Source organism: Varanus komodoensis, unplaced genomic scaffold, assembly GCF_004798865.1.
Source record: "Varanus komodoensis strain SLA01 unplaced genomic scaffold, ASM479886v1 scaffold14_1, whole genome shotgun sequence".
Classification (NCBI taxonomy): domain Eukaryota; kingdom Metazoa; phylum Chordata; class Lepidosauria; order Squamata; family Varanidae; genus Varanus; species Varanus komodoensis.
The window spans coordinates 15,912,043-15,923,373 of record NW_025335438.1 but is presented as its reverse complement, the minus strand read 5'-3'; the positions used below and the strand labels follow the sequence as shown (position 1 = coordinate 15,923,373).

Genomic DNA, 11,331 nt, shown 5'->3' with positions numbered 1-11,331 from the left:
CCGACCTGGCATTGAGCAGCAGCACCGTCAGGCCCGAGGGGCAGTTGACAAGACTACCTGGCACCCTCTGGCTGGGGGCAAAACCAGAAGGAGGGATAGGTGTCAACCATCTGTCCCTCCTTCTTCTACGTGGACACGTTAAGCCCCCACCGCTGTTACGTCCATTGCCCAAGACCACCCCTATGGCGGCACCCCTGCGCTCCCCAGGAAACATAAACATCAACATGGCCAGGGACGACTCCATAAAAACAGATTAAAATAGAATAAAATTATAAAAACAATTAAAAACTCCCCCTTCCCTAACGTTCACAACAGCAGGTGGGCCAATTACAGCAAAAGCCCCTGGCCAGCCCAGCCCCCCGCTCGGCCCCCGAACGGCTCCCAAACAGCTGTAACCGCCCTTCGGCCGCCACCCTTCGGCCGCCACCCTTCGGCCGCCGCCGCCGCCGCCGCCGCCAGCGCTTTAAGGCCGCAGGGCCCTCCCGAAGTCCCGCCCTGTCTCGCACAGCTCTCACCCGTGCGAGGGGGCGGGCCGGAACTGGTCCTGCGTCCTGGCTGGTGCTCCTGGGCCGGCGGTGCTGGGCTCCGTAGGACGGCGCGGCAGCCGGCGGGCACGTGCAGCCGGTGGGCGCGTGAAGGTCCTGCAGCGCAGGGGAGGTGTGCCCCGTCCGGCGCACTGGTTCTCCCGGCCGCCGCCGGCGCTTTAAGGCCACAGGGCCCTCCCAAAGTCCCGCCCTGTCCCACATGGACTGTTAAATATTTGAAATTTAACAGGAGCTGAAAAGAATCGACTGAATTGGGTTATGTTTATGCCTTTCAAATGCAAATTATTTTCCCATATAATGATGACATATGTTCAAATATCACATATGCAAGGAAAAGTGATATGAAATGTGAAATGTGTATTCTGTGAATACTGCTGTTTTTAGACAGAATTTATTCAGTAAAATATATTTTCTTATATACATGATTATTTTGCAGCTTCATCCATTAAAAGAATTGGCAAACCTTAAGAAGTCATAGTCTCAACTCATGGTTGAATTATAGGTTGTAGGACATGGAATAATCAGTTTAAGTTGTGACAGACCAGATTCAGATGAGATACCAGAAAAAGTCAGAGCAATTCAACAGTGGAACCACTTGCCTAGGGAAGCCATGGGCTCTCCCATACTAAAGACATTCATTCAGAAACTGGACAGTCATCTGAGTAGAATGGTATATATTGGTGACCTGCAACAGGGCCTTCTTGGCCTCTTCCAATTTAAGTATTCTTTGATTCTATATATTTCATATTCTACTGCATAGCCAATTTTATTTAATGGATCTGATCCCAAAATATATTCAGCAGGCTTATTAATGTCAATGGAATGTACATATGGTTGAGGTTTATCTGCTAATTCTTTATGTAAAAGATCTTATAAAAATTGGCAAGAACAGGATATCCTAAATATATGAGACAAGGAGATATCTATCTATGATATATGACTGCTTGAGCTCAAGTATATTGGCATAGTTGAGTGGGGTATACTAAGAATATTAAGCCCAATTTGATAAATATAGTAGATCTCTAATTAAATGGCTAAGTAATTCAAGATTCAATACCTTCCAGAAACATGCCATTTTACTGAGAATAATTTATAAATATACAAGTGAAGGAAACAGGTAAGATAGAATAGCTTAACTACTTTATTCTACCAGCTGCAACCAGCAACAACAACACACACACATTTATACATGCACAGTATAGTTTTAGTCATACCTTAGAAGTCTCATCCCCATCATCTTCATGAACTGAACTAGATGGTGAAGGAGTTGCAGACTTGCTTCCAGGAGGAGATGGAGAATTATGGGGTACATTGTTTCCACCCATATTCAAACCAAGCTGAGCACTTAGTTGTGATTGGTTAATGGTAGTCAGCTGGCCATGCTGCATCATTCCTGGCTGCCTCATATCTCCAGGCTGAAGCCTTGGTCTCATGGCTGCTATCTGGGGATGGGAACTGTATTGAGCTCCTTCTGTATTCCTTAAATCTTGCATCTAAAAGAAGGAAAATTACAAAGATACCTTATTTCATTATTATGCCACCATTGTGAGGACAATTTATCTTGAAAGATACTTTAAAGCTCCATTAAATAAATAAACTTGCATCATTTGGGACTTTTGCTTAACTTTAAAGAAACGTTGAAGCATATAAGAACAACTCTGACTAAATAACACTGTGTCCAATAGCTCAGAGCTTAACAAAATTCTCATGACTTCAGTGAGGATCCCCTTCGTGTATCATGCCTTTACCAGAAGGAGAAATATTATGAGCTGTGAATGTATAATTATATCTAAAATGTAAAGTTCTCCAAAATCAATGTAGTTTCAAATACAGCCTGTGGAATTCTTCATTAGATGGAACTATAGATCTAATATATCTAGAGTTGCCTAAGGAGGTACTCTAATCTTCCACATGGAGAAAGCAGTGAGGTGATTACACGACTACACAGCTCATTTACTGGAATCACCATAAAAGAATTCAAAGGGCTCTCAAGTTGTGCACTGAACAAATTACTCCTTTGTGCTACTCTTACTTTTGGCTTAATGGGTACTTATTTTATTTTTTAATTCAACCAATGAATCTAAACTTGGTTAAACTCAGAGGTGAGAATACACTGAAAATCTTTACTTCACCAAAACAAAACAAACAAAACAAAAAACAAATATGCAATGCATAGATCTTCCATTAAGTCATCCTAAAGTTTTCAGAGCTATAATGTGCAGTATAAATACAAAGAGGTGGCTCAAATACTGACATTTGTTGTATTTTTTTTCAGTAGTATTATGATCATGACTAGTATAACCCATGCAACTAGTGGACCATAACACAAATTACTGAAGTACCAACATATCACCAATCTGAAGCTAAAATGATGTCATGGTGAATGTGAAGAAATACTACATTCATCTGTTTGTTATGCTCTGTAGTATTGATATACTTCCAGTGAACTCTCTGATGCTGTAAACTGAACAGACAAGAAACATAGCCTTGCTACTGGGTACTGCCTTGGCTATGGTCATTAGGAAGAGAAACTTCAAGACAACTTTGGAAATGCCTACGTGGAGAAGTTAATCTTTATTTGGATACATCAGGAAGGTCGACAAAGGTGGCTGGCACTTGTGAGTTCCATAAGAAACATGGAACATAAGAGGTATGAATAAGGTCAGACTTTTTTTAGACATTTTTGAGATGTCACCATTGGTGGTGAATTGAACAGAGTGCAAAGTTAGGAAGAAAGAAAAAGTAATATGAGGGAAGTCTTTTAGAGGGAGACCTAAAGCTGGTGGCTGTGGAGAATGGGAAGCAGGAGAATGTCTGGATGTTTTGTCCTGCCACGACTCAAATCTGCCACACTGCTGCCTTTTAACTATGCCCAGAAACTTCCACTTAAGCTCATGGCAGATGATTTATACATGTATGAAATGAGTACAAACCTGGTTAAATGAAGTCAGTTCAAAAATGTCCACCAAAATCTATAAATTTCAACCAAGCAACACAGCCCAGCACTGGGTGGATTCAGGAAAGCAAGCCTGATAATAGAGTGTTTTAGCAAGTAGTTCCTGAATCTACTAAATCATTCCAAATTCCAGGGGAAGATCTGAATTCAGATTGGATGAACTCAGAGAAAAGCTACTGATAATTTATTAGAAGGGAAAATTCATTTATTAAGAATGGTAATCAACTGTATTTAGCTTAAATACAGTTGAATGATCTCAACTTAGGAAGCATCTTGTGGCATCTTAAAGATTACCAGATTTTTATTGCTCTGAAAAATTATCTTAGCCTCAGTAATCGTTCATTTAATAGCACAGTGGTCCCAATCCAAGTCAAGGGAATGTGCAGATATGGCAGAGTAAAGAAAAAGCTAATCCTCAGTTACATGCTGCAGATCGTTTCACTTTGAGACAGCTTTCTGGCAGAGTGTTCCATAGATCCATATCAAAGAGTTAACAAAAAGCAGTAGTGGAAATCGTGGACATTTTTATAACCATGCTTATTTAACACACGCTTGATTCTTACCTTTTCATTCATAGTGTTTCTACAAACTTGTTAAAAAGATTAATGAGCTTTTTCTTAAAGGAACTTTTCTTTGTACCTATCCATCATAAAGATGTTGAAAGCCAGAAAAAATTGTGTGGGTGGCAAAAGTATTTTTCCAATTTTTCTGAGGCCTGAAATGAAGCAGAGGCGGGGAACTGAACCTGGCTGGGGCAGGTGGTTGAAATAAAACATCTTATGAAATATCTAATCTTTTGGAATGCATTAAATGTTTGAAGGCCACATTTTAAAAGAAAATTGCTACATAACTAATTCTTAGGATGGGAAACCTCTTACACTCAAGATTCAAAGATAGCTGTATAAGTGCTGACAGTATCACTGCTGTGTTTGATGAAATTACAGACAAGGAGTGAAAACTTGATGCTTTAAATGTACTTTCAAATGATTCCAGAACAACTTCAGATGTTGATGAAGGAATGCAATTTGTGAGTATGGCCAAAATATGGAACAATATATTTTATGTTCAAAATGAAATAAAGTTAATTTAATAAGGGACAAGTATTACACGTTTGTACATTTAATCAACTATAATTTCCAGAAATTGTACATCTCTAGTTAAGAACACAGAAGCCCAGTAATGGTAAACCATAAATTTTATGAGAATGAGCAACGGTACGGTTCAGGTTCATTCATTTCCCCTCTTTTCTCCTTGGCATGTTCCAGAGGGAGGAAAATGAAAACATCTGCATTTGATTAAAATTTACCACAGTTCCCCATGATGTCTGAATTTGGGTAACTGTGGTTTGTATAAACCATGATCTGAAAACAAGAAACCACAGCTTGACCCTAACTTATCCTTCATTAACTTCAAGACTGGAGGAGCATAATCCTTCGTTTTGTTTAATGGCAGGTTTTACTTTGATAACAATATTTCAACATGCCATAGTTTCCGGGGTTTGAACATCATGGAGAACTGTGCATAGTTCAAAATAAAAGCTGCTTTTGATATTGTCCTTTTGATGTGTGCACATAATATGCCCACATGAAGAGGGAGGAGGTGAGTGTATTAAAACTGAAACTTGCTTCAGCCTGGTCCCATAACAGGAAAACAGTATGTCTAAACAGGAACAGAAAAAAACATGCCTGCATTTCTTACAGACATCATCGTAACATTACTTATTATAGGTAGGCTAAAATAAGCCATCATTTAAAAAGTATTTTCCTGCCAGAAGCTAGGATTTATCAACAGATTATCAAAAGCCAAGAGGACTGGATTTCATTTTTATCTATATTGTTATTTACATGGACTGAGCCACATTCATGCCAAGACCTGTATCTAGAAGATTGGGACATGCACTGCTGTATATTCTAGTTGACTTCAAACTACAGCATTTTGAAGTGGAACTGTGCACTATGAATTATCACGTGTAACAGCCTTTCTTTAAGTTTGTAGAACAGTTATGACATACGTTGAATCAATACATAGGCCACGGTAGAAAGAAATCAATGTACACTGTCGACTGATGGCTTACATTTGAAACTTGAAAAACATTTCAGGATTGTTACTGGTTCTTTAATGTCTCCTTTCAAACACCAGCTCATCCTAATCAAACATATTAGCCTTGAAAGCTATCATTATCTCTGCCTCTAGCAGACCATCTATATGTGAACAGTTGTAGACATAAAACTCTAACTACTTCTTGGCTGTATCGCTCTTGATCCAGCTGTTTCACTGAATAGCAGTTGGTGAAAAAAAGAACTCAAATATGGGTAGCCCTGAGGCCTTATTTGCTAATGTTAGTCACCAGCTGCTGCTTTCTGTGGTGTTAGCAGGAAAGGCCTGGAAATGTGCCAGATGCTGCAAGAACAAGGAGACGTGAGGCATCTCTGAAGCCTTTCCACTTAGCCCTGCCTGTTATCATTTGACCCTGAACACTGGAGTCTTCTCCTCAAGGCTACTGAAATGCATTGCTGGAGTTAAAAGTGTGACTAGAGCTTATATGGTACAATTACTCCACACACTGTTTTTCCCAGTACCTATCTACAGGACCTTTGTGATACATGCCAATAATACATATAACATTACAATTTAATAATGAGGTTTCAAAGGCAAGCTAAACTTGAAATTTCTAACATAGTTAACTGGTAGCAATTTATAAACTAACATCACCACCTTCTATTTCCTGTAGTTGCAGAACAATACAGTACCTGAGAAATTCTCATAGTATTCCAGGGCAAAAAAGCTGAATTCCAAAACACTGCTTTAATAACAAGGTGTGGCTGGAATGGGTACAAATGAAGCACTGAAGCGTATTTCATTTGGAGAGGGAACAAGGTATTCACCTTTGTGAGGAATGCAGAGGAACAAAGTGTGCAACAGCATGTGTGTACCTCAGGATGAGTGTACACCATACAGGAATCCATATTTATTCCCATAACTCTCCTCTCACATGTCACACAGGTGTTGGTGATAACTGGTGGTTTGTTGGTCTGCTTATCCCGCCACTGCTGAGATGCAAACCAAGTAGAAAGAAAATGCACACCAGTATCAACTCTCTATGACAGCATTTTCTTTTGAGCTGTGGTCATGGTATTGATGTACATTCTCACATAAAGTTGCCTTAACATAAGAAGCATCACTTACCTTTCTGGTACTGAATCAGACCATTGGTTCATCTAGCTACCTGACAATGCTAGATATGTGGTCTAGCAATGAAATTCATTTTTGGTGTTAAATGAATGTGGTTGGTTAAACTGACTGAATAAGGAAGAAGCTGTTACTTAATATGAAGCTTACTTGAGGAACACTTTCAGGCTTATGCATAATTATGCATAGCACTAGAATGACAGTGTAAACCAAAGTTACTCTTCTGATTTGAATTATTTTGGGGCACATTCCTTTGCATTCCTCAGCTAGCCATGATGACTTAATTCTGTCTAATCATGCATAGGATTATGTCTTTCATCATGCTACATTTCTACATATGAGTGGCTTGAATGAAGAAAAGAGCTTTTACACCCTTTTACCCACACTGTACCCTGTGAAAAACCCCACTCCCATTTATTGAGGAACCATCCACTATACAGTATGAAACACTATGGCTTTGTATAGAAAGCAAAAATTGCAAATTGGGAATATACCTGGAATGAACAGAAATACCTTTCCATTAGCTCAGGGCATCCTTGGAATTAAGCCAGTGAGTCCAACCCAGCTAGATTAGCTTTGATTAAGAGCTACTGAAGAATTCATTATCAGGGATGTCTGATTTTATTGGTTCTGGACCAATGTTTACATACATGGAATCTTAAGGAAGACTAAAATTAACTCCTATGCTACGGCCAAAGGAGAAGGCAAATGTAAAAACAGAGCTCACAGCAAAATTTTCAGCTTCTGTGGAGGTCCAATTTTGCAACTGGAATGAAAGATACATGAATATCAGTAATCATATGCTGGCTCTGTCATCAGTCACATCCTATATACTTTAGGTGATCTATCCCCCTTTAACATCTTTTAAGACTACATAAACATTCATTTATACATTTATTACTTCAGATAAATTATTTAAAGAAGTAAACTCTTTACAAATGAAGATTTGTTCAAAGAGTTGAGGGCAGGAAGCTATTCTTGGTGAAATGAGAAAGCTAGTCATTCAATCCTGGCCTCTACTAGTCTGCTTGAAACTTGCAGAACCAGATATGGCACCTCCACTTTTGCCCCAAGAGAGCTGGACTCAGAAAAAAAATTGTGCATTTGGATGGAATGCAGGGAAGATGCATTCAGCCAATTTCCAATTGATTGAAGTCATGCCTTCCCTCCAAGTTTCAAACACTGTTTTAGTACATCCATTTCCATCTACCAAAGCCATTGTATTTTGAAGGTTGAGCTCAAATCATCCTGCATATTTGACTCATAGCAGTCAATGACTGAAACCTGCAGTTGAATTTAGCAATTTGACCATGCATTATTGAAAAATGAGAGTGACTATAATAGAATCATTCAGTAGCAAGCGATTAGAATAAGATGATTAAATGCCTGCATCTCACAATATATGCAAAACATAGCATTATGCAGGAAAGGGTCATATATTTAAACTTTAAAGTATTGAGCTATTAGTATTGAGAACAGTTTCACTAATAATAAATGTACATGGAAATCTTTGCTTTACAACATAAGGCAATTTAAATATTTTTCTCTTCTAAGTGGAGCTAGAATCCAAGTGTAATTGTATATGATTCTTTCAATTGAGCAATTCTCAAGACTGGAATCGTAAGAGTTAAGATTAATGTTAGAGTGGAAAAGTAAGAAAAAGCCCTGCAATTATTGTTTTCTGCTATCAACCCTGGCTAGTGCTATCATGAAGGAAACCATCTTAAGTTGTCTTCCATCATATCAGCTCTTGTAAGTGACCTTAAGCTCCTTTAAAACAATTATTAAATACTCAAATGCTAACAGCAGATTTTTAGAGCATAATCATGTAATGACACAAATGTACTACCGTAACATTTCTTGGTACACACTTCATTTTGTGAATATTAACATTCTCTTCTACTTGATGTGTTAATAACCTTTGAGTCATACAGGGCCAAGGTCTCAAAACTAATCATAAAAACCCCCACTGACTACTATTCACTCTAATATAGTAATCCTTTATTTAAAACAACCTCCAATAAATTTCATTATAAGAAGTTATTAAAAGGGTTAAAACCTATTAAATGTCAAAGAATTTGCCTGCCTCAAACTTCCAATAAAAGAAGAGAATAGGCTTTCTTTCTGAATTATTTAAATCTTTACTGACTGTGCACTGAACCATTAAATTAGAAAAGTGTTATTAGAAGTGTTCTCTGGTTTTTATAAAAGTTGTAGCCTGGAATGTATCAACCACAGCCTTTAACTTGAGTAGTTAAAGAAATAGGTTTTTAATCCCAAATACATGGTTTTCCTTGATATAAAAAGGGTCATAATTAAAAGTCTGGCCTGCAAGCTTAAGATAATAAAACTATTATTACAGGAGCAAACACGTTCATTTAGTATATTCTTCATGCATGTTTCCATTTTAATTTGGACAAATGTCTTCAATTTAGTTTGATCTTGCAGAGTTCACTCATTTGGACCTATTCAGCAAACAATAAAGCTTTTAATTGTGATTCATTTTGAAGACTTAATGGGGAATCTTTAAAAAAAAAATCTTTTTCAATCCACCTAATTCTAACAGGGTCTATAGCAGATATAGGTTAGCATGAGAACTGGGGCTTGAATATGTGAGCTTATAAACTTCCACGCTTGTCTTTATCAACATATTACAATTAAGTATAAATTAAATATTACACAGGGAAAAATGAACAATGTATCTAATCAATTTCAGAAAAATCCTGAACCTGAAGCATTTTGTAATGGATTATTCCACCAAACCAGGTGTCCTTCATGTAGCAACTTGACAAAAAGCACATATGTCCATGCCTACATACTAAACTTTTCAATAACATTAAATGCATGGCATCACTCAGGGGGAAAAATCATGTAGGTCTTCCTATAACATGAAGAGTTCTTAAGTATCATAATGGTTTGATAGGAAGAATCCAGGTACCCATATGAAGTCTTGGCCATATGGGTACTAGGTTTTTAAATGTTACAGCAACTGTATGGGTTAAAGTCATGAATGAATTGTTTCAATACTTCTGTTCTGTATGAAGGAGCACACCTGATTCATTTTATTAAAAGAAAAGAAATGCAACATGAACCCACCTCCCTCTTGATCAAGTTACTGAATTAGTTTAAAATGATTAATCTAAATGTTGAGACTTTTTTCTTCATGAGTCAGCTTAAGGGACTAGTTATTTCATTTGTTAAAATTCCACTCTCCAGCCAGATCATGACAAGTTATGAGTGCTGTGAAGACTCCATAGCTTTTTGCCTTTTACAGAGAGGTCTACAATTAACTGGTTCAGCATATCTGCATTTACTCATATAGCTGCACAATGACATAATGTGACACTGTATGAACTTGGACCATAAGATCTTTTTTAGAGGTTCATCAAATTAATGGAATATGCCTCAGATTATGAGTCACAGCCCAGATCTGAGGAATCGGTTTCTACATCACTGGATAAGTAACCGGCTTATTTGCCCTTTTGGGCTCCTCCACCTTTTTGTGTTTCTTCTCCTTGTGCTTTTGGGAGCATCAGAGGAGGTTGACTGCTTGGGCTCCAATGGAGCCATTTTTGGTGTGCCTGCTGAGATGGGTGGTGGGCACTGTTTGGAGGCTTCCCAAGAGGTAGAAGGGTGCCTACTGGGGTTATCGGTAATGGCCCGCATAGCGACAAGAGCCCTCATCCACATTCCCATCTTCAGACAGCCAGCTTTTTTGGGCTTGCTTTGTAAATGCCTGGCAATGAGGGCATTTGTTGATGCGATGCTCCTCAGCAAGGCAAACAAGCAAAGTGAGTGTCCATCAGTGGATGACATTTTCACATCACACCTGAAGCACTTTTGAAAAGCCAGTTTGAAGGTCATTGAGGAGAAAGAAGAAGATAGAAAGAAGAGATAAAGATTTGAGGTACAGGAGATACATGATCAAAGGGTGGTTTTTGTTTTGTTTTTGGGCAAGAACTGTAGGGTAGGTTCATAAGAAGAAGTGAGAAATAGAATGATTTTAGGTAGAAAAAAACAGGAATACAGTGAATAAAGTTGTGATGTAAAGTTTTAAAGAAAATGATAGGAATCCTGAGGCACTACAAACTGTGGTTGAAAGCAAACTGAGAAAATTAAAGAGGAAGGGGATGGAGCTCCCACCAAAAATTCTAGGCTTAGCTATGAGAATCTTCCCGAACAGAGGCAATGTGCAGGCATAGCACCCATATGTGTGATGCACAAGATCATGAAGAAGAATGGTGGGTTGCTACCAGAATGGTGGGTTGCTACCTTGGTGATGATTGTCTGGTTATGGAACACCTTTGTCAGTAGGCCTCAACTGGTGCATACATTATGGTCTTTCTGGCATCAAAAAAAATACTTTTTATTTTTCCAAGCCCTTATATGATCATTCTAAGGTAATGTTAAGAGTCTTAGTATTTAGTTCTGCTGTTTTAATAATTTCTTGTTGCTGGTTTTTATTAACCAACTTAATATTGCACTATGATTCTAATTCTATTTGATTTTCAGAATCCTTCCTATACATTCTTACTTAACTGTTGACCACACAGGGGATATTCTTATTTAGTCAACATATGGATCATACAAACAAACAAATTGCAAGCTTAACACACCCACATTTAAAACCTTTGCAATTTT

General features: G+C 38.2%; 1 protein-coding gene across 2 annotated transcripts in view; it reads right to left on the bottom strand.

Moving 5' to 3' along the window:
- TOX (thymocyte selection associated high mobility group box) overlaps positions 1-11,331 on the bottom strand; it is a 257,804-nt gene that overhangs the window by 61,337 nt on the left and 185,136 nt on the right. For both annotated transcript variants that reach the window (XM_044424442.1, XM_044424443.1), the window contains exon 4: positions 1,760-2,038. In XM_044424442.1, coding sequence (XP_044280377.1) covers positions 1,760-2,038 — 279 coding nt within the window. The remainder of the gene's footprint in view (positions 1-1,759; positions 2,039-11,331) is intronic.